This window comes from Aquarana catesbeiana, linkage group LG01 (genome assembly GCF_042186555.1).
Source record: "Aquarana catesbeiana isolate 2022-GZ linkage group LG01, ASM4218655v1, whole genome shotgun sequence".
In the NCBI taxonomy this organism is placed as follows: domain Eukaryota; kingdom Metazoa; phylum Chordata; class Amphibia; order Anura; family Ranidae; genus Aquarana; species Aquarana catesbeiana.
In genome coordinates, this window is record NC_133324.1 from 109,459,324 (window position 1) to 109,484,131 (window position 24,808).

The 24,808-nt window shown below is 44.0% G+C and overlaps 1 protein-coding gene across 1 annotated transcript in view; it reads left to right on the top strand.

Annotated features, from left to right (window-relative positions):
* DDX4 (DEAD-box helicase 4) overlaps positions 1 to 24,808 on the top strand; it is a 169,409-nt gene that overhangs the window by 24,391 nt on the left and 120,210 nt on the right. Inside the window, exons 4-5 of the mRNA XM_073622831.1 lie at positions 7,077 to 7,133; positions 18,504 to 18,560. Of these exons, the coding sequence (XP_073478932.1) occupies positions 7,077 to 7,133; positions 18,504 to 18,560 (114 nt within the window). The remainder of the gene's footprint in view (positions 1 to 7,076; positions 7,134 to 18,503; positions 18,561 to 24,808) is intronic.

Below are 24,808 nucleotides of genomic sequence, written 5' to 3' on the forward strand. Positions count from 1 at the left end.
GGCTGCGCACGCAATTGTTCCCTGCAGAGACAGAACGAGGATCTGCCTGTGTAAACAAGGCAGATCTCCGTTCTGATGGGATTACACTGAGATCCTGTCTTTCTGCTATGCAGGCAGACAGATCTGTGTTTTCCCAGGCAGGCCACCAGCCATACAGTTGGAGAACGCACCCAGGGAACAGTTAACCCCTTGATCGCCTCTGATGTTAACCCCTTCCCTGCCAGTGTCATTAGTACAATGTCAGTGCTTATTTTTAGCACTGATCACTGTAAAAATGTCTCTGGCTCCCAAAAAAGTGTCAAATGTCAGATGTTCGTTCTGTCCCCCGCAATGTCGCAGTCCCGCTAGAAATCACTGATCACCACCGTTACTAGTAAAAAAAATAGTAAAAATGCCACAAATCTATCCCATATTTTGTAAATGCTATAACTTTTGCGCAAACCTTTCAATATACGCTTAATGGGTTTTTTTCCCCCCAAAAAAATATATGTAGCAGAATACATATTGGCCTAAATTGATAAAGAAATTTCGTTTTGTTTTTTTTTTTTTTTTTGTTTTTTTTTTTTCAAAATTCAGTCTTTTTTGTTAATAGCGCAAAAAATAAAAACTGCAGAGGTGATCAAATACCACTAAAACAAATCTCTATTTGTGTGGGGGAAAAAAAGACATCAATTTTATTTGGCTACAGCGTCGCATGATCGCACAATTGTCAGCTTAACTAATGCAGTGCCGTATTGCAAAAAATGGCCTGGTCATTAAGGGGGGTAAAACCTTCCGGTGCTGAAGTGGTTAACACAGGTCCCTTATTTGTTTGGGTGGGCGAATCCTTTCATTTAGTTCAGCCCACTTGCTGATCAAAACTCATTCATGGCCAGGTTAAGAGTAAGGCTGAGCTCCGGCGTGTTCACACACTCCACGTGCCGAGCCTGCCAGGAAGTCGGCGCTGCGCTAATCACAGGCAGTGAGAAGTTTCCCGATCTCTGCTGCCGCATATCAGGACAATGTCTCACTGCCTGTGATTAGCGCAGCGCCGTGCCGACTTCCTTGCGGGCTCTGCACGTGGAGTGTGCGAACATGCCGGAGCTCAACCTTAGTTAAGAGAAGAGGAGGCAGCAGTAATTCATCGTCATTGTTGTCTGTGGTTGCAACATCAACCCCCAGTATTTGTGTTTGTAGCAGCAATAGTAGTAACCACTCCCCTCTTCATTACGGACAGTGTCAGCAATAACAAACTCTGCCCCCTCCCCCCCCAAGTTATGGAGACGATATAGAATAAGGAGGCTCAGTGACCAATACGCTTGCAGTGTTTGGGTTTTAGGTTCAGCTCCTATTTGTGTTTTTGAGAACTTTCTTTCGCTGACAATTCAAAAATAAATCCTTTTTATCTAAACCTAGCCTTGGTGTGTAATCATTTAGATTAAAAGCTTTTCTAAGACATACATTTGATAAAATTGTTGTGTTTATAAAGTGCGGTGAATTAAATTAGTGTTCTACTAAAGAAAAAAAATTATTTTCAATTTTAGCAAGCGAGGACTGCAATAAGAATTTTGAATTTTCGAAGAGAGGATTTGGAAACCAAAGAGGTACTTGCCAAGTGATTTTTTAGTCCACAAATAAGTCAAATGTTATACAGTTTATTGGAACGAAAAGAAATGTTTCCCCGCATTGGGGTTTTTAGGCAGCACAAGAAAAAAATTAGTCACTATAGTATGAAAAAATATACACTTTTATTGAATAGATAACATGTATCATCAGAGTTAAAAAGCCATGAGCTTCAGTGGGTATTTATCTAAAGATTTTAAGCTGAACATACAAAGCAGACATTTGTTCATAGCAATATTGTGTCATGAACATTAGACCTGACGCGTTTCAACCCCTATGACTGGGGTCTTCTTCAGAGGATAGGTCTGCTGGGAAGAACATAAGAATAAGGTTGGTCTACATATACATATTCTAAAAAGTATATATCTAGCAGAAACTACATTAATTGTGCAATGCAACAGTACAGTATAGTATAGTTACCAAATAAACGTATGTCCAATGAAAAACATAAATTCCCACATGGATGTCCCTTTTAAAAGTTTAAAATGCTTTATCCTCTTCCGCCAGAGGGTGATTCCAACCTCCTCTCCCGCTGCCACAACCCAGACCGGGATGGCGAGAGACAACGTGGCTTACGAGAGGCCACACTTTGGAGCACCGCCCACCAGAGCTTTGGGCGGTGCTCCAAAGTGTGGCCTCTCGTAAGCCACGTTGTCTCTCGCCATCCCGGTCTGGGTTGTGGCAGCGGGAGAGGAGGTTGGAATCACCCTCTGGCGGAAGAGGATAAAGCATTTTAAACTTTTAAAAGGGACATCCATGTGGGAATTTATGTTTTTCATTGGACATACGTTTATTTGGTAACTATACTATACTGTACTGTTGCATTGCACAATTAATGTAGTTTCTGCTAGATATATACTTTTTAGAATATGTATATGTAGACCAACCTTATTCTTATGTTCTTCCCAGCAGACCTATCCTCTGAAGAAGACCCCAGTCATAGGGGTTGAAACGCGTCAGGTCTAATGTTCATGACACAATATTGCTATGAACAAATGTCTGCTTTGTATGTTCAGCTTAAAATCTTTAGATAAATACCCACTGAAGCTCATGGCTTTTTAACTCTGATGATACATGTTATCTATTCAATAAAAGTGTATATTTTTTCATACTATAGTGACTAATTTTTTTCTTGTGCTGCCTAAAAACCCCAATGCGGGGAAACATTTCTTTTCGTTCCAATTTCTAAGGGGTGAGCAGCAATCCTTTCTTCCCCTCCCTAGTGTCTCTCCATTTTTTCGAATGTTATACAGTTTATAACCTTTTGCTTGATGGTACATGGTGATAGTCAGGTTGTCACATTTTTTTTTTGTGACGCTTTTATTTCCTAAACAAACCATCTTTATTTTGTGAACTATCACTAACGCTAAAGTGCTCCATCAGATAAGATAAATGGAGTCTGTAATGTGTTTTCTCTGTTCCATTGGGACCCCTACTTCTCTCTGACAATCAAATAACTTGTTTAGTTTTATTTGAGTAAAAAATTTAGTGTGTCTGTTCTTTTTAGTTTAGAATCTTTTCTAATGCATTTGATTAGTTTGTACCATAAAGTGCTGTGAAGTAAATTTGCACGTACTGCAAATATATGTATGTATATAGTAGTGGTGCACTGAAATTTCGGTTGCCGAAGGGGAGGAGCCATCCCGCCTGGTGCCGCACTTGTATCATCCTGGCGCGCCCCTGTCAGTCTCCCCTCCCTCCTGCTCCCTGTCAGTCTCCCCTCCCTCCTGCTCTTCTCACGAGTGTCATGAGATGCAGCCTCCCCAGTGCCTGGTAGCACGATCTCAGGCTTTGTCAACGATATGAATTGCTGTGCAGCCCCTGTAAAGATGTCCCGCCTCTTCTGATAGACGGCACACTGATCCAATGCCAGGAATCATTGTGCGGTGTGTCATAGGAGGCGGGACATCGTTACAGCGGCTGCATGGCGATTCAGATCCAGCTCTGATACACAGCATTAGATCGCGCTGGCAGGCTGTATCTCATGGGCACTGGTAAGGTACAGTGGGGATGGAAAGTATTCATACTCCGCTAAATTTTTCACTCTGTTATATTGCAGCTATTTGATAAAATCTTAAGTTCATTTTTTTTTTCATTAATGTACACACAGCACCCCATATTGACAGAAAAACACAGAATTGTTGACATTTTTGCAGATTTATTAAAAAAGAAAACTGAAATATCACATGGTCCTAAGTATTCAGATCCTTTGCTCTGACACTCCTATATTTAACTCGGGTGCTGTCCATTTCTTCTGATCATCTTTGAGATGGTTCTACGCCTTCGTTTGAGTCCAGCTGTGTTTGATTATACTGATTGGACTTGATTAGGAAAGCCACACACCTGTCTATATAAGACCTTACAGCTCACAGTGCATGTCAGAGCAAATGAGAATCATGAGGTCAAAGGAACTGCCTGAAGAGCTCAGAGACAGAATTGTGGCAAGGCACAGATCTGGCCAAGGTTACAAAAAAATTTATGCTGCACTTAAGGTTTCTAAGAGTACAGTGGCCTCCATAATCCTTAAAATGGAAGACGTTTGGGGCGACCAGAACCCTTCCTAGAGCTGGCCGAACTGAGCTATCAGGGGAGAAGAGCCTTGGTGAGAGAGGTAAAGAACCCAAAGATTACTGTGGCTGAGCTCCAGAGATGCAGTCGCGAGATGGGAGAAAGTTGTAGAAAGTCAACCATCACTGCAGCCCTCCACCAGTCGGGACTTTATGGCAGAGTGGCCTGACTAAAGCCTCTCCTCAGTGCAAGACACATGAAAGCCCGCATGGAGTTTGCTAAAAAAAAACACCTGAAGGACTCCAAGATGGTGAGAAATAAGATTCTTTGGTCTGATTAGACCAAGATAGAACTTTTTGGCCTTAATTCTAAGCGGTATGTGTGGAGAAAACCAGGCACTGCTAATCACCTGTCCAATATAGTCCCAACAATGAAGCATGGTGGTGGCAGCATCATGCTGTGGGGGTGTTTTTCAGCTGCAGGGACAGGTCGACTGGTTGCATTCGAGGGAAAGATGAATGCGGCAAAGTACAGGGATATCCTAGACAAAAACCTTCTCCAGAGTGCTCAGGACCTCAGACTGTGCCAAAGGTTTACCTTCCAACAAGACAATGACCCTAAGCACACAGCTAAAATAATGGAGTGGCTTCACAACAACTCGGTGACTGTTCTTGAATGGCCCAGCCAGAGCCCTAACTTTAAACCCAATTGAGCATCTCTGGAGAGACCTAAAAATGGCTGTCCACCAACGTTTACCATCCAACCTGACAGAACTGGAGAGGATCTGCAAGGAGGAATGGCAGAGGATCCCCAAATCCAGGTGTGAAAAACTTGTTCCATCTTTCCCAAAAAGGCTCATTGCTGTATTAGATCAAAAGGTTGCTTCTATCTGAGCAAAGGGCCTGAATACTTAGAACCAGGTGATATTTCAGTTTTTCTTTTTTAACCCCTTCCCGCCGACCGTACGCAGGTATGCGTACTCGGCTTTCCGGGGTTATACCGGGATGATGCCTGCAGCTGCAGGCATCATCCCGGTACTGTTGTTTACAGCGGGCGATCGGCTACCCGTGTATAACAACCGATGCGGCTAAAAGCCGCTCGGTTGTTATACCAGAGGAGCGGGAGGGGACATCCCCTCCCGCCCCTGTTACCGGGCCTCCCGTGCGATCGGGAGGCCCGGTGTCCATTCGGCGGCTGGGGGCGGGCTGGAACGAAGCTGTGAGCGGCTTCGTTCCAGCCTTCTCGTTGTAAACGCGGAAGCGACGTCATGACATCACTTCCCGTTTACTCGGCTGCCAATGGCGCCGAATTTAAAAAAGTACACAGTATTCAGAATCGCCGTTTTCGGCGATCTGAATACTTTGAAGTGTAAAGGAGGGATGGGGGGTCTTTTAGACCCCCCATCCCTCCATAAAGAGTACCTGTCACCACCTATTACTGTCACAAAGGATGTTTACATTCCTTGTGACAGCAATAAAAGTAAAAAAAAAAAAAAAATTTTAAACACAATTTATAAAGTAAAAAAATAAATAAAAAAAGAAAAAAATTTTTTTTAAAGTGCCCGTGTCCCCGCGAGCTCGCGCAGCGAAGAAAACGCATACGGAAGTCGCACCCGCATATGTAAACGGTGTTCAAACCACACATGTGAGGTATTGCCGCGATCGTCAGAGCGAGAGCAATAATTCTAGCCCTAGACCTCCTCTGTAGCTCAAACCTGGTAACCGTAAAAAAATTTTAAAGCGTCGCCTATGGAAATTCATAGGTACCGTAGTTTGTCGCCATTCCACGAGTGCGTGCAATTATAAAGGGTGACATGTTTGGTATCTATTTACTCGGCGTAACATCATCTTTCACATTATACAAAAAAATTGGGGTAACTTTACTGTTTGGATTTTTTAAAATTCATGAAAGTGTCACTTTTCCAAAAATTTGCGTTTAAAACACCGCTGCACAAATACCGTGTGATAAAAAATATTGCAACAATCGCCATTTTATTCTCTAGATTCTCTGCTAAAAAAATATATATAATGTTTGGGAACTCTAAGTAATTTTCTAGCAAAAAATACGGATTTTAACTTGTAAACACCAAATTTCAAAAATAGGCTTAGTCATGAAAGGGTTAATAAATCTGCAAAAATGTCAACAATTCTGTGTTTTTCTGTCAATATGGGGTGCTGTGTGTACATTAATGAGGAAAAAAATGAACTTAAATGATTTTAGAAAATGGCTGCAATATAACAAAGAGTGTAAAATTTAAGGGGGTCTGAATACTTTCCGTCCCACTGGCAGGCTGCTGCCTCTGATGGGCACTGGCAGCATTGATCTCTTGTATCATGTCTGCTAGAGGTGCACCGAATGGAAATTTTGCTAATACTATTAGCAGTGTGTTTAAGAGTTTGCAGACATGATACTAGAGATGGTTGGAGACTGGGGACATATGATACAAGAGATGGTTAGAGACTGCGGACTGCATTTTTCTTGACCTTTCTTGCACTAGAGGTTCCTGTAATGGCCAACAATAAATTCATATTAATTTAAATTGATGATATTAATTAAAAAGTTGAATATAATACAACTGTATATAAAAATATAAATATTTTTTAAAAAACTCGTTTCCGGCCTAGTGCATCCTTCAATTTTGGTTTCGGCACCAAAGTTTCCATTTGGTGCACCCCTAGTATATAGGTAGCACTAGAGTCCTTAGTCTGAATTCCAATCAAAACACTAGGTGCATGGAGTTTACATGTTCTTCCTTGTGGTTGTGTGGGTTTCCACCCACAATCTAAAGACATGCTGGTAGGTTAAAAAGCCCATATATAAAATTTGCATGTGAGGGAAGAAATTGCAAGTATGCATGTGAGACTGGGATCTTGTAAGTGCCTTGAAGGAAGTGATGGATGTTAATGTATAAAACATGTGAATTGGTATAAATACCTGTAATAAGATATGTTCTTCAATTTTAACAGGCGGTGACCGCAATCAAAATTTTGAATCTTCTGAAAGAGGGTTTGGAAACCGAAGAGGTACTTGCTGGCCATTCTTCTTTTTTTTTTTTTTCCTAGTTCACAAGAAGTAGTTAATGTGAAAGACCCCTTTCACACGGAGGCAGTTTTCATGTGTTTTAGCGTTAAAAATAGCACCTGTAAAGCGCCTGAGAACTGCCTCCTATTCATGGCAATGAGTGCTTTTGTGATGGATCAGAACTGCAATCGGGTTCAAACTTGATGTCTGTTGCTGTATCTAATTATGTAGTGTAGATGAGCATGCACGCCGGGAGTAACCACTCTTGGCATCTGCTCAGGTCGATTACTTCCTCATCTCTGTTTATTTCAGGGCGGTGTCCAACGTTTTATACACAAACAACAATAGATTATACGTCACTACTATGTAAACGTGGTCCGTCTAAAAGGTACATCTTATTGGCTGAAATACAAGAGGAATGCAGGAACTTGATGCTGGAGGCTTGGTTGTTGGTTCTTCTCCTTTACTTCCTCATACCTCCAATGCGGGGGCTGCAGGGTGTAGACGCCATCTTTTGGTTCCAAAGCAGAGCTGAGCTGTTTTACTATATAAAAGTAAGGAGTTGCATAGAAACATGTATACACATAAGAAAATAGGCATTTTTATGATTATCATTATGTTCATTACATTCCTTCACACTTTCACACCCGGGTGGTGCGATTGCGGCAGTTAGAAAAAGTCCTTTAAGCAGCATCTTTGGGGTGGTTTGGGAGCACTGTATACAGCGCTCCCAAAACGCCCCTGCCCAATGTACTGAATGGGCAGCGCTTCAAAAGTGCTGCAACCTGGGAATTTTTAACCATTTTTTGGGGGTTAAACACACTGGAAAAACGAGCGGCTTTTTACCACGACCGCATGGGCGGGTGGCCTGTGAAAGGGGGGGGGGGGTGTTTTAAGCCTGCCCTTGATACTTTCTCTCCCTGGCATACCTCAGCTTCTTTTCTTCAATGAAGATAATTTTATTGTATTGCTGCTTGAGCTGATCTCTGTATGGAAGCTATCCAGATTTTCCTCAGCCTAGCTTTTAGGTGGTTTAGTAGTTGGACCACGCTGGACCGGATGTGAAAGGCTAGCCTAGAAGTGACCTTTGGCCACTGGGTTTTGCATTGGGCACTTTCCAAACACTGTTGTGGTAATAACTTGGCCTTCTAATGCTTTTCAAGTCCAGACCAGTTGGCATTGCTGGGTGCTGCCTCAGTATTTTTCATAGCTATGTTCCTCTTTGAATTTCCAACTACTACAGATTTTACAGCGGAAGGGGCTAATGCTGAGATGTTCGCTGATGCAAGTTGCATGCTTTCATGCTACTCGTATTCATCAATTTATTTATTTTTTTGTTTAACAATCTATTTATTGAATTTTTGCATTGAATACAATACATTGTACATAACCCAAACCAGACGGGCAACATACCACCCTTGATTTGGCCACACAGGGCCCAAACATTGAAGAACTAACATAGTTCAACTACCCCCCCCGTCCCGACCAACCGCCACAACCTCAAGAATTGATTAAGATATGAATATCTGTATATATTTGCGAAATAATTGTGCACTGTCCTCTGTATACACAGCTTAGTGATCTCTCTTTGCCTACAGAAATATAGATCAGAAAACAGCGACACCTGAGATGAGACAAAACACCAATTAGCCTAGCAATTCCCACTCAACTAAAACACTGCTTCCGTCCTACATTTGTTTATGAGTTTAGCCTACAGTTACCGATGCGTCCAGCCATGCTTGCCATACTTTTGTACTTTTTTTCGGACAACCTCTGGCTCTATAAGTAGCTTTATATAGGGTGATTACTGAGTTGATTAAACCCTTCCAGAAAGAAATTGTGGGTGCAGCTGAGTTTTTCCACCGTAACAGTATAGCTTTTCTGCCATAGAATAAACCTATATTTAGTAATGTGCGATGTGCTAAAGAAGGTACCACTTCTTCCACTAAACCAATGAGACAGACCCGGGGAGTCAAAGGTACTGGAATGCTGAGCACCTCCGACAGACAATCTGACCTCCGTCCAAAAGATATGTATTGCTGGGCACCCCCAGAAGATGTGTTCTGCATCCGCCGGGGAGTGCACACATCTCCAACATTTGCCATCGGCGGACAGATATATGCATGAAAGCCTAGCTGGGGTGAGATAAATGCGATGCAAAAATTTGAATTGGATTAAACGATCCCTGGCTGAGACTAGGTGTTTAAAAGGGTGGTCCCACATATCCTACCCAATCTTCCCCTTGAATATTTGGAATTTCCGTCTCCCATCTTTCCCTGCATCTGGATACCCCCTGCGGCATTTTCTTAAATAGGGATTTATATATTGTTGATAAAGATTTAATTAGTTCCTCCTTCTTTAAAATGGTTTCAAGTGTTGAAGGGAGATATCCTACCCTTCGGTCACCGAACTGCGCCTGGCATACCTCAGCTTCTTTTCTTCAATGAAGATAATTTTATTGTATTGCTGCTTGAGCTGATCTCTGTATGAAAGCTATCCAGATTTTCCTCAGCCTAGCTTTTAGGTGGTTTTAGAGAATGCCCTGGGTCTCGTAGGAATAGGAGCAAGTCGTCCGCATAAAGCTCTACACATTCTTTAATTGTTCCCATTTGAATCCCTCCCACCTCACTGGATTGCCATAGCGCCCTAGCAATAGGCTCCATCATTAGTGCAAAAATAAATGGGGAGAGTGGACACCCCTGCCTAGTGCCCCTACCAATTTTAAAGAAATCCGAGACCGTCAAGCCCAACCTGATTGCCGTCTGAGGTTCACTCTTTGGGATCCTTGTCCGGATTCAGGAGGAGCACCATATATGCCTCCATCATTGACGCCGTCAAAACTCCCTGTTCCCAACAGTATGCAAAAAGTTTGGTCAATCAAGGGGCCAACTGAGACAAGTATGCCTTATAGAAGTCTCCAGGGAACCCATCCGAGCCTGATGCTTTCTGAGGGGGAAAAGCTAGTATGGTTGCCTCTACTTCCAGGACAGAGGTTCTTCTAAAGCTGCAGCATCTGTTTCTGACAGTTTTGGCATGGACAAATTTTGCAGTAACTCAGTTAATTCTAGTAAGTTATAAGGAGGTGTGGGTGAAAACAACAGTGAATAGAAACGTACAGATTCTTCTAGGATATCCGTTGGTTCAGTAATGAGGTTCCCACCCTCCCCCCTCACAACCAGAATACTAACCGACGTCCCCCCCCCCCCCCCCCGGTCAGAAATCACACCTCTTGCATAAGTGGAATATGTGGAATTCATCGCCCTCTGGATCCAATGTTTGCGTAGAGATAAAATTTTGCTACCCTCCAAGTGGGTCTCCTGCAGGAGGACGATGTGGTTTCATCTGCCTAAGGTATTGAAAAACCGCTGCTCTTTTAAACTTATTATTCAAACCTCTGACATTCCATGACAGAATTTTGATTCTACTATCCATTAGAAAAATTAACACACCATAGCACCTTCAGGATAAATTGTGATTGAGAATAGATAGGCAGAAATGCCCCGTATGAGGACATGTGCATTATCAGACAAACGTGCATAGTCTATATAAGTCCCGTGGCAGTGGTCTAACAAAACCCCCCCTGCTATCATACCAGAAACTGTAATCAAACAAAACAAAAATTTAAAATGAAGAAGAAAAATTGTCCGGTATGCAGCTTGATCCCGATAAACCAACCTGAGAGAGTTCCACCTTGCGAATCAAAAGTTCGGCATATGATGTTATAAAAAATTCCCGAGAACTTCACCAGAGTCTCCGGCAGTGGTCTGTTTAAAGGGAAAGCTTGCACCTGACCATTTGTAACAACAATACGTGTATCTAAACTGCGTAAATGATTTTAGCACGGAAATGAAACTCCCATCACAGCGTGGGAAACCCACAGCACTACGTGCTGAGCGTAAAAAGCATTTCCCTCTGGGGCGCTTACTGTCAGATTGAAAAAACTTGTGTTATACTCTGATAGCAGATCAGAGCTACCACAGAATACCAGCCCCTATGCGGCCATAAGACCTGGGTTTGTAGAAATCATAGCGCAGCAAATAGAGGGGAGACAGTGACCAATTCAGAAAGAAAAAGGACAAAGAAACATAAACCAAATTGCAGAACCAGCTTGCAGAGAGAACTTTCATGGGTTTGTATCCAGCCAATTGCATGCCTCTTGTGGTGTGTCAAAAAACTTCACTGAAACTTTATATTGAACCCGGAGACTACTTGGGTATAACATGCTGTATTTTAGCTCTTTTTCTCTGAGCCGTCTCTTTACATCAGTGAAGGATCGCCGTCTGCGTTGAGTCTCCGCTGAGAAATCAGGGAATAGCATAATACGAGCGTTTTCATATTTGAGGTCCTGATGTTTCCTCGCTTCAGCCAACATGTATCCTTGTAATTTAGGAACCGGACCAAGAATGGACGAGGTGGGGCACCGGACGGTCTTGCCCCCGTGGGGACTCTATGTGCTCTCTCCGCCACATAAGTTTGGGGGAGGTCGCCCAGGGATAATAGCGTTTTAAAGAACTGCTCAGCAGAAGATGACGGGGCTGACCCCTCCACCACCTCAGGGAGTCCCACCACTCTTGGTGTGGGAGGAGCCAGTCGCCATGCTTTCCTGTGAGTGCAGCTGCCTCTGGCCTGTCGGCGGCTGTGAATTCTGCTTGGTTTGCCTCTTCGTCGCCGAGGAGGGCATCGTTACACTCCCGGTCCTTCCCCCCAAGTCGTAGTCACACTAATGCCCCGTACACACGGTCGGACTTTGTTCGGACATTCCGACAACAAAATCCTAGGATTTTTTCCGACGAATGTTGACTCAAACTTGTCTTGCATACACACGGTCACACAAAGTTGTCGGAAAATCCGATCGTTCTAAACGCGGTGACGTAAAACACGTACGTCGGGACTATAAACGGGGCAGTGGCCAATAGCTTTCATTTCTTTATTTATTCTGAGCATGCGTGGCACTTTGTGCGTCGGATTTGTGTACACACAATCGGAATTTCCGACAACGGATTTTGTTGTCGGAAAATTTTATATCCTGCTCTCAAACTTTGTGTGTCGGAAAATCCGATGGAAAATGTGTGATGGAGCCCACACTCGGTCGGAATTTCCGACAACAAGGTCCTATCACACATTTTCCGTCGGAAAATCCGACCGTGTGTACGGGGCATAACAGTGAGTGATAACCAGTCAGTCAGGCGCAAACAGGATAGATTGAACGGATGGAAGCCGGAGCTCTCAGACACGTCCTGCCGCGATCACACTTGGCCACGCCCCCCCATATTCATCATTTGTTAATGCTCTTTCTCTTGATTGGAAATATTAGCTTGTATACAGGTTTCAAAAGAAAGGGCTCTCTTGGTGCCTGTACAGAGTACTGTGGGATTCATTGGCTTTTTTTTTTTTTTTTTTTTTTGTACTAGTAGGTTAACGTAAACAAGAGTGAATTAACCCCTTGTTTCTACCAAGGTATGTTTTTACTTTTGTTTTGCAGGCTCTCAGCTGTAAAGAGAAAGCGATCTGAGAGGCTATATAGCCACCCAATCACTTTCACAGTGCAGGTGGTGTGGAACACCCACCCCTTTGTGTTTCCCCGGTCTATTTTGCTGTTTACCAGGAGCCTGAGACAGCATTAAAGCAGAGTTTTGCCCACCCCTTATAAAAATTGAAAGTCAGCAGCTACACATACTGTAGCTGCTGACTTTTAACATTGGAACACTAACCTGTCCTCAGTGGCGTCACTAGGGTTGGTGTCAACTGGTGCGGTATAACATGGTGTCACCCCCCCCCACCGCCCCAGTGTGAAAGGGGCCTAACCGAGTGCTCCAACATGATGAGTGACGTAATCGCAGCTCTGCCCCCACACTTTTCATTATCTGCTGTCCCCAGGGACAGATCCGATCCACTGTGTGGTGATCTCTGGTTTGGGTCTGTCCCCGGGGACAGCAGATAATGGCATCATTGGCATTGATGATTTGATTTGCATTTTGGAACTGACCTGCTGACACGGCGTGTTGCTTGCTGGACCGGATCTGATGACCACAGGGAAGATGCTGTAATCTGCTGACAACAAGGCGTGTTGCTTGCTGGATGGATCTGATGTGGGTGTGGGTCACTGTCTGACTACACCTGTGCTGTGGTCTGTAGACACCCCCCTTATCAGACCAGCTTAGGGCGGCTCCGCTCAGTACCTGGTGACTGTGGACACAGCACACCCCCCCCCCCATGAGATCAGCTTAGTCAGGGTGGGTGGGTGTGTCACTCAGCTACTGTGCCTATATCTAATATAATATATCTGTGTCCATCAGCAACCCCCCCCCCCATCATCATCAGACCAGCTCAGGGTGGGGGTGGCTCAGTCAGCTAATATAATATAGTGAGTGTTTTCTGTCTGATAAGGGGGGGGGGGGGTGCTGCTGGACACAGATATATTATATTAGATATTAATAGGCACACTAGCTGAGTGAGCTGGTTGAGGGGGCGTCTGGACCAGCTATATTACACTATATATATATATATATATATATATATATATATATATATATATATATATATATATATATATATATATATATATATATATATATATATATATATATATATATATATATACTATAGCTGTGTCTAGCAGACCACCTTGCACCCCCCCCCTTCCTTATCATACTTGCACACAGCACAGGTCAGCCAGGGCGCCAGACAGTAAGAGTCCTCCCACACCAGCTCTTTGGTGGCGTGTCGGTACCATGGCAACCACCCTACCCCCCTCGGAGTCGGCCTCACCTCACCCCTTGAGCTCGGGCCAGTGGAGGATACCAGGACACAACAACCCCCTCCACACCCCCCCTCCCCCCTCCTGTTCCGAATCTGGCAGCAGCTGGCTGGGGTCTGGAGAGAAGAGCGGAGGGCAGCGCGCCGCCCCGGCGGAGATAGTGTGTGTGTGTGTGTAAGACACAGACAGTCAGTGACGTAATCTCTCACTCTGCAGTGCAGTGTGAGAGATGAGATGTGTCAGGCTCAGGCTGGCTCAGTAGGAGGAGGAAGAAGGACGACACGCAGCACGCTCACACTCACACTGACATACCAAGCGCCGCCACGGCGCTGGAGGTGTGTGTTTCAACCAGGCTGCGGAGTGCGGGGTGATGATCGGGTCAGCTGATTTAAAAAAAAAAATACCAGTGCTTTCCACACCGTCGGGAGGGTGTCACCCGGTGCGGGCCGCACCCCCCTAGCAACGCCTCTGCCTGTCCTGGAGTCCAGCAATGTCGCATCGGCTGGTCGGGTGAAGCCACCAGCAGTGTAGCCTTTTGGCTTCACAGCCGGGTCCCTGCTGCGCTCACTTGCCTGGCAGAAGGGGATGAGAAGGGGGACCAAGCTGCTGATGTAATTTGCTGAGGCCTGGTCTCCTGCAAGTGGGGACAGGGTACCTGTAAAAAATGAATTCCAGATCTGTGTTCAGTTGTGATGAATGGCAGGGGAGAAATTAGGGGGCCTCCATAAAGAGTACTTGTCACCTGCCAATGCTATCACTTGCGGGGATTTGTTAACCCCTTGTGATAGCAATAAAGGCTTTAGAAGCATGTTAGAATTGAATGGTAATTACAATGCAACATGTTGCAGATTTTCTACACTTGGTTGTTTCTGCTTGAGACTGAGATGGACACTGTGTGCATAGTGTGACACACCCAGCAGCTGTGAAGGGCAGAGGGAGCTGGGAAAGAAATATGAGAATAATAAGGTACAAACGAACATTTTTGGAAGGATACAGATCGATTTCTATTGCTCATTACATGTGAGTAATGTGTTTAAGGCTCAGTTTCCACTAGTGCAACTTTGGCAATAGTCGCTTGACAAGTCACAGCACATTGCTTTCAATGGCAAACGTTCCCATCTATGCGACTTTGATAAAATGCCTGCACTATTTTGATGCAACTTTTGATACGACCAAGTGTGTAAAGTTGGATTAAAGTAGCACTCTAGCCTTAGGCTACTTTTGCACTAGTGTGACTCCAAAGCTGTGCAATTTAGAGTGCCGCTTTGATCAAAGTTTAATGTCGCACTCTAAATCGCACAGCTTTGGAGTCCGCACTAGTGGAAGCGTAGCCTGAGGCCCCATTCACACTAGCGCGTTTTTTGATGCATTTTGCATTTTGCAGAAATGCACGGGAATTTTTTAACATGGGTTCCTATGGAACATGTTCACATCAATGCTTTTTTGTATCTCCGCGTTTTTGGAAAGGGTCGGGGACTTTTTCTCATGCAAAATGCAGCGTTTTGCATGTAATGGTTTTCAATGGACAAGCATCAAAAACGCAAGTGCACCTTTTTTGATGCGTTTTTGATGCGTTTTTGGTGCGTTTTTGCCGTTTTTTTTTTTTTTTTTTTTTATTTTTTTTTTTTTTGTAATTTTTTTGTAAGACTGTAAAAAAAATGAAAAAAAAAAAAAAAACGCAAATCGCGGCAAAAACGCGGCTCAAAAACGCGGCAAGCATGAAAAAAAAACCTCCAAAAACGCTCAAAAGCAACATGCATAGGTGTGAATCGAGCCTAAGACTCTGGATCAATGTTTCTTCAAAAGTCTCATGAAAGTAGTGCAGGTACCTTTTTCAAAGTTGCATAGATGGGAACGGGTGCCATTGAAATCAATAGACTGTGATTTGTCATGTGACAGTGTCCAAAGTCGCATGACAAGTCATACTAGTGGAAACGTAGACTTAGTGTGGTTGACTGTACTTCTGATCATTTGTAGACTGTGAGCTGAGACCCCAGAGCACTTCCTGCTAGACTGACAGTCTAGACCCCCCCCCCGGTGTCCATCTCTCTTTTCCTTTGCTAGTCTTCATTCAACGCCCAGCACAGCTATACTGTATATGTGCACTACCAGTTTTAAGTTTGAGGAGGTCTAGTGCTAGAAAATATTGCTTTCACTCTAACTATCGCGGTGATACCTCACGTGTGGTTTGAACACTGTTTTCATATGTTGGAGCGACTTATGTATGCGTTCACTAATGCACTCGAGCATGGAATGACAGTTTTAATTTTATTTTATTTTTCTTGTTTTCATATGGTCCCATTAAAGGCCAGAGGGCGGAAGTGACTTTGACGTCGCTCCCATCCTCCAAAGGCATAGTTGAGTAGGGGCTATCATTCCCTCACTTGACTTCATGCCTATCAGGGGAATGCATTGGATCGTCTCTGCCTCTACCAATGGATTCAGTAAATGGCGGAGACCACCGGGACGTGGCGGGGGCGATCACCTCTCGAACCGCCGATAACTGTGATCTCTAGGTGATTCCACGACGGAGACCACTTATCTTAAAGTGGACCGCCTGCAGTTGAAAAAAATACTGGGGTTATGGCAGCTATCTGCTTCCATAAAATGTGGTGTTGTCCCTCGTGCTATATTGAGTGTACGGACTATGTCAATACCGGAATAGAATAAATTAACTCAATATTAAGAAATAGTATGAATAATGATGTCTCTGTGGACTGCAGCAAAATCAAAAGTGTTCACATACACTCAACATAATAATAATAAAGTGATTTCGCGCCTCAAATCTATCACATAAAAGCATAAACAATATATACGTACTTATGCATGCAGCTATAGTGCCTATATAAATCAATGTGCTCAGTGAATATGTACCAACTGTGCAAAACATAAAAAATGCAAAGTGCTAACACAGATAATCCAAAGTGCTGATGTGTATAAATAATAAAATAAAAAATTCCATCCACTGGGATCAAATATGGGGGGTGGAAGTGATGGTGATATCCTTGAAGTGGAGGGATCCGGTAAAACCGGACTCTCTAAACTCTCCCCTCAAGACAGGTGAACATAGGCATCAAACAGGTTCTTTTAATGGATGCTGTATGATGTGGTTCAGGTGGGGCTACTCTGATGACTTGATGGTCCTCCCAGTATATAGAACCTATCAAAAGATGAAGGGGGGATTGCCCACCTGGGCTCCACCGATCCGGTGGGATATGTGGGACAGGGAGAGAAAGAGGCCTCCAATGGTGTAGTATTGTTAAATAAAACTGAGATTATTAGAGTCATTAAGACTTTACTGAGATTATTAAAGTCATTAAGACTTTAATAAACTCCGTTTTATTTAACAATACTACACCATTGGAGGCCTCTTTCTCTCCCTGTCCCACATATCCCACCGGATCGGTGGAGCCCAGGTGGGCAATCCCCCCTTCATCTTTTGATAGGTTCTATATACTGGGAGGACCATCAAGTCATCAGAGAAGCCCCACCTGAACCACATCATACAGCATCCATTAAAAGAACCTGTTTGATGCCTATGTTCACCTGTCTTGAGGTGAGAGTTTAGAGAGCCCGGTTTTACCGGATCCCTCCACTTCAAGGATATCACCATCACTTCCACCCCCCATATTTGATCCCAGTGGATGGAACACATTTTTTTTGAACTTTTGATTTATTTATACACATCAGCACTTTGGATTATCTGTGTTAGCACTTTGCATTTTTTATGTTTTGCACAGTTGGTACATATTCACTGAGCACATTGATTTATATAGGCACTATAGCTGCATGCATAAGTACGTATATATTGTTTATGCTTTTATGTGATAGATTTGAAGCGCGAAATCACTTTATTATTATTATTATTATTATCTGCTTCCATAACAACGGTATTTAACGTCAAAGTAGCGACTTGTATTCACGCTGGGCGGTCTGGAAGTGGTTAAAAATTATAATGTATTCTCCCCAAATACTATTTATCTCCATGCTTGTTGGTCGAAGACCTGTCTATAGCAATAAAGCATACAATAATGAACTATTCTCAAAGTGGAAGTTTTTTTTTTTTTTTTTGTGACAGTCCCTTTTTATTACCTAAACAATCTTTATTTTGTTAACCATCTCTAACACTAAAGCGCTCTCCTATCAGGTAAGAAACGTGGAGTCTGTAATGTGCTTCCATATGTCCCTTTGGAACCCCTTTTTTACCCCCGACAATCCAATGTGTTAATTTTTTACCTAAATGTAGCTGTAGTGTGTGTGTTTAAAAATTAGAAGCTTTTCTAATGACCTTGATTTGTATTATAAAATGCTGTTAAGTAAATTGGTGCTGTACAGAAAAATATGTATGTATATGGGCAGCACTAGGGTCCTTGGTCTGAATTCCAATTAGGACACTAGGTGTATGGAGTTTGCATGTTCTCCCTGTGGTTGTGTGCGTTTCCCGACCACAGTCCAAAGACATGCTGGTAGGATAATTGGCTTGTGAAGGAAGTATAAGCAAGTATGCAAACGAGACCAGGATCTTGTAAGCGCCTTGAAGGAAGTGACTGATGTGAATGTATATGTAGGTGCTATAGAAATACCTGTAATAAGTAATGTTTTTCAATTTTAACAGGCGGTGACTTCAATCAAAATTTTGAATCTTCGGAAAGGGGGTTTGGAAACCGAAGAGGTACTCATTTATATATCCTTTTACTGATGGTATGGTAGGTCTAGGTGTTGACTAATTGACATGGGCATTTTTTTCTCATCTATTAAGGGACACTAAGTCCTATACTGTTTGCTTATACTGTTGTCTACAGGAGGATTGGATCTGGCAAATGAAAAAATCTTTAGACCTGCCCAGGATAATGCCTTCTCTACCTGGCAAACTTTAGTTTCTTTTCTTCAATCAAAATTTTGTTATATTGCTGCTTGAGCGGATCTTTGTATGGAAGCTATCCTGATAAACCTCAGCCTAGCTTTTAAGTGCTCCAGTTGGACTACACTGGACCGGCAAGTCTAACCTTGAAGTGACCTTCAGGCACTGGGTTCTGCATTGGGCGCTTTCCAAATACTTTGATGTGGCCTAACGCCGATATGAGCGGGCGTGTGTAACTCCTCCATCCTAACTAGCATCCGGTGTGCCCAGAGTGTTTGGGGAACTATTGCCGACAGTGGAGCGGTGGTTTTGGGAACCGGAGGCTGGGAGGTCGGTGGTGGTGAGGAGCGGCTCCTGTCCTGCTCGTCCAGACTGCTGCTGAGCTTCCGTGCCTGTTTCGGAGGTGAGGGAGTGTGCTCAGCTGTGATTGGAAGATGCCGACACTTCGGCGTGCTCCTTTGTCTCCTATGGGCCCATAGTAATTCCAATTGGCCCCTTTTGGTACTAATTGGAGATATTCGGCCACCATCAGCTTACCCTGGCTCCTGTCAGCTTATCTTGGCTTTGGAGGAATGTCCCTGGCTCTCACTGGCAGCTGGCCCCCATTGAATTCTGTAAGAGCCCTTTCACACTGGCGTGGTTTGCAGGCGCTATTGCGCTAATAATAGCGCCTGCAAACCGACCCGAAAGTGCCGCTACTTTCATTCCAGTGTGAAAGCCCCGAGGGCTTTCACACTGGAGCGATGCGCTGGCAGGACGGTAAAAAAAGTCCTGCCAGCAGCATCTTCTGAGCGGTGAAGGAGCGGTGTGTATACCGCTCCTTTACCGCTCCTGCCCATTGAAATCAATGGGACGGCGCGGCTATACTGCCGCACGCTTTGCGGTGATATTTAACCCTTTCTCGGCTGCTAGCAGGGGGTAAAACCGCCCCGCTTGCGGCCGCATACCGACGGTAAAACGACGCTAATAATAGCGGCGTTTTACCGCCGACGCCGCTCCCGCCCCAGTGTGAAAGGGCTCTTAGATATTACGTTGTTTGCAACTGTAACAGACTGCTGCTAATAAGGCTGGCCGATTATTAAGGGTGCCAGCAGAACTCTTGTGACTCACTGGATCCCTCCTGGAATCCAGTGAGTCACAACTGGAATGAAAGTAGCGGCACTTTCGGGTCGGTTTGCAGGCGCTATTATTAGCGCAATAGCGCCTGCAAACCACGCCAGTGTGAAAGGGCTCTTACAGAATTCAATGGGGGCCAGCTGCCAGTGAGAGCCAGGGACATTCCTCCAAAGCCAAGATAAGCTGACAGGAGCCAGGGTAAGCTGATGGCTGGTGCAGATAAGTAAAACTTTTGTGAAAACCCCTGCAATACTGCTCTATGAAATAGTTTTGTGCGGGGGGGGTGTGAGAGGAAGGGAGAAATTGGAGTCGAAGTGAAGAGCTCTTACCCCCTGACCCCTACTTTTGTAGATGAGCTGGTAATGATGACAAGAAAAAAGGGTGATGCATCAGCGACAGGATGTCGCAAGCTCACAATCGCAGCGGGCGGTTATGATAAAAGTAAGGAAGTGGCAGCTAAACTGGAGAAATTCTGGAGAAATTCATAACCCATCCCAAAACCATCAAAAATGATCCTTACCACCCTCCATAGCACCTATGAAGCAGGAGATTGAACTTTTAAAGGGAACGGTCGAAAGGCAGAACGATAGACTGGAAGATTTGGAAAATCGGCTAAGGAAAAATAACGTTTGAATAGTAAGTAGAGCGGAGTGAGGGAAATAACATGAGGGACTTCCTGGAAAAATGGATATAAGAGGTCTTTGGGGAAGAAACACCATCTCCTCTGTTTGCAATTGAAAGGGCTCCCGTTGAGAATGCCTCCGGGTGGGATACCAAGGCATGTGGTTGTGAAGCTTCTTCTTTTTTAAAGCGGGGTTCCACCCAAATTTTGAACATTATCTCTATGCATTCTCTTCCTTGCCTAGATGCTGACATGCTGTGTAAAAAAATTTAAATCGCCGTAATTACCTTTTTTTTTCTAATCTTCTTAGCACTTCCTGGTTTTCCTCCCATGGGAGTAGGCGTGTTTCTAGCCTCTCCCAGACCTCCCACAGTCCCCTGGGAGCTAGTCACAGGCTTCCCAGCATGCATTGTGCAACAGCGTCATCACAACATCTCGGTAAATGCTGGGAGCACAGCATTCACCGCATCCAGGAAATACATGCTTGTGGGCTTCAAATGCCCACAATGAAGATGGAAACCGCCTTCAGTGAATTTTATAAGTTATTCTTTACAACGAAATCGGACACAGGCGGACTTATTACACAGAACATGTGAGTAGATAATAATGAGAAGAAAAGTTTGTGAATGAACTCCAAAAAAAAAAAACGATAGATAGGTGGACCCCCGCTTTAAGGACGGAGAAGCAATATTGCGAAAAGCAAAAGAAATGGAGGATGTAAGACTTAATGGGTTAAAACATTCATTCTTCAGACTTGTCTGCAGAAGTACAGAAAAGGAGGGTGAAATTTGTAGATATCAAGAGATGTCTGCGGCAGTTAAATTTGCATTGCTCAACCCAACTATCTAATTTGGTGGCCTGTCCATGCCTACAGTGAACCCATTAGGGGTAGACTGGTACAGGTTATCAAGTATTTTATACTTGCGCGAAACCTTTTTAAATCAATGTAACCATGTTGGATACATATGACTAAAGTAAATGACAATTTGTAATGTTAATAACTTTCAAGAAAAATGTATTGTTGCATTATGCTATGGTATATCCAGTACGACAGAGTCGTAGCAAATGGTACAAACCATTTTTTTGATGCAGCTGCCTCTAGGTTAGAAAAAAATGAGCAGGCTATACAACATTAGGGGTTGGATATAAATTTTATTATAGGGGGACACAGATTTTTTTTTTTCCATATAGGAGCGTCGGAATGGAGTTACAGGTAGAGGGTGTGATTGTTTTGAGAGTCAGGGAGGAGGGGTCAAAACAGGGAAGGGGAAAAACAGACTGTTATTCGTCACCAGAAAAGTAATTGAGGGAAAGTCTGCCATTGGGGGGGGGTCGTCAAGAGATTTTGTTTGCAGCAATTTCCTCTAACTTCCTATTTTTTTTAGTGGGACAGGAGTTGAAGGTAAATCTCCCGAATTGGACAAGGACGGCAAAAATAAATCTTAATCCAAAATGATGTAAAAAAAAGTTTATATTTCTACTTTAAGAGCCCATTCACACAGGGACGACTTGTCAGGCGACCTAGTCGCCTGACATGTCGCCTCCCGTTCTGTGCTATGGAACCGTTCTAAGGGGAGCGATGCAAGTCGCTCCGACTTAGAAAAAGGTTCCTGTACGACTTCGGGGGCGACTTGCATAGACTTCTATACAGAAGTCGTTTTGCAAGTCGCCCGGGCAGTCGTTTGCAGGTCGCCTCGCTGAGGCGACCTGCAAGTCGTGTTGCCCCTGTGTGAATGGGGTCTAACTGTCTTGCTACCTTTTACTTGAAGTCTATCCAAGTATCAACTACTCTGGATAAAATACTTTCTAAGATTGGTTTTAAAATGTCCTAGTTTGAGGTCATATCCCCGTGTTCTTGATCTCTGCTTTCTGTGGTAGACTGGATCCGATTTGTGGATTTTACCATGGGGAATCCATGGGGAGTCCCGGGAAACCAGTTCTTCCCAACTAGTAAGTTCAGAGTATGTGTGTTTTCAAGGATCAAGTTGCATCTCAGACCTTGCATTGCTGGTGAAGGATGTCAGAGGAGGGCCCCATGTCTCCCTGAGCTGTCTCCGGATTGATCAGCTTAGACAAATTCTGCTACGGGCATCTTCCGTCATGAAAGAAGAATGCCTTAAAGGCTCAGTGGGACCTATTCATTCACTGATTTTAAACAGGATAGGCATTTTTTAATGTTTTACATGGCTATACCTGCAAAAGGGGACAGCCTGAAGTGATCTAGCAGGACTGCAATTTTCTGACTAAGGCTGATTGGAACTCTGTGTGGGCAGGCTGAAAGTATTAAGTTGATTGTTCAACTTGGGTACAACCAGCCTGCTGGGTTCACTTTCGATTATTGCTAGGGTCTCCTATAGCTGTTAGCAATAATCACAGATCTTCTCCCGCTGGGGACGACTTCTTGGTGGGAATGGACAATTGCTCAGTAGGAAGGATTCCCCTGTCAGCACTTTGTCTTGATAGGGGAATCGTACACATTTGCACCATCCATACAAAGTTCCAATCTCGGCCAAATCAGCAGGCTCCCTCCCCTCCCTGCCCCTTGCTGGGAGAAGACAATGGCCTGGCAGAAGGGATTCCTGCATCAGCACTGTCTGTTTAGATGGGGGAATCGAGCGAATTTCACTCCGCGTATGGCCTGCGTTGTCTAATCGCCATATCATGGCTCAACCTGAGGTTTCAGTTTGTCTAAAGGATGATTACTGTCTCTTTAGATTGCTGATAATGCTTTAGTAATCCCATGCCTTGGGCTAAATGCTTATGTGTAAACTGTATGCAGGTGACAACAAATCAGTTGCATAAGTTTAAACTTATAACTGAGAAAATTAACCCAAACCTCTTTTTGAAGGGGTGGTTAATCTTTCCACTGCAGCTTTCTAGTATTCTCTATACAAAAATAGTGATGCGCTAAACAAAATTGCTTATGTCTGTTTCCTGCTATCGGGTTCCTATACACATTGCTGTTCTGTATGGCGGCCACCTATTTGTATACAACGCTGGTTTTTATCCGAATTAATGTAAGTGCAATACCTTTTATTAAATTAGCTTTTTGGGATTTTACACTATCTGGCGTCTTTCATTTATGATTGATCTGATCATGGGGTGGATGGAGTCTGGTTTGAATATCCAGCTAATCCCCTTTTTGATCTGAGGGCACATCTCCAGCTGAGGACCCCTGCAAAGATTATTGCATCAAGCCTGTTTGACCCTTCATAATAAAGGGTCCAGGCTCTCTGGTAAGTCTATTTTGCCTGTAGTGACGGTGCACGCACAAGGTGGAGGGTTTTTTGGATTTACCAGCATTATCACGGATTTGTGATTTCTACAGTTGGACTTTTTATATCACATTATAAGCAATTTTGTTTAGCGCATCACTTTTTTTTTTTTTTTTTTTTTATATACGTTATTGTGGTTATATCTCACTTTAGTGGTGCTGCTGGACTATACACACAGTAATGGTTTGAATTGATTTATGTTTTGTACGATTTATTTTTTTTTGCACATACGTAGTATTCCTTTTTGTATATTTCTAGTATTCTCTGACTGCATATATTCATCTCTTCGGGTAAGGTCTGTGACGAACGCGGGTGTCAGATCCCTGCCCTCCTCGCTAACTTGCGACGAAGTACCGGCCAACTTCACACCTTGCTGTCACGTAACAATGCCACTCTCAGCTGTGCCCAGCACAAAGATTTTCCAGCTTGCGGGACCACAATCTAGGTGCGAGCAGCCTGAGAGCGATTGTCACTGGGCTAATTACGCAATTAACCCTTTAACTGCCACCACTAACGTTTGTTTTAGGAAGGGTCAGGACTTCCATCAATTTAGCAAAACCAATTATGATTTCAGAATACGTGTCTGCAACACACTGCCGCCACAGACAGGTCTGCTCAGAGGCCTTACACTAAGGGCTCCTTCACACGGATGTGTCCGTGTGCAGAGCCCGCTCTGCTCAGCGGGGGATCGCTCCGTTGATCCCCGCTGAGCAGGCAGATGACAGGTGTGCAGCGACGGACCTGTCAGAGCGCCGCTCTCCCCTATGGGGGATTGGATGACGACGGACCGTAGAGTCCGTCGTCACCCAATCCGATCTGCAGATGTATGGAAAAGTAGGCTTTTCCTCCGTCACACTTTTTCGGATCGGAGCAGGTCGGATGACAGCGACATGTCACCGCTGACATCCGACGCTCCATAGAGGTCTATGGAGAGTCCGTTCAGGTCCGCCCTGAACGGATCGGCCGTGTGAAAGAGGCCTAAAACGGTAGAGCTCTTTTAAGAGGCAGGTTCGTTTATAGCGAGCTTTAGAGACAAAGTTAACACT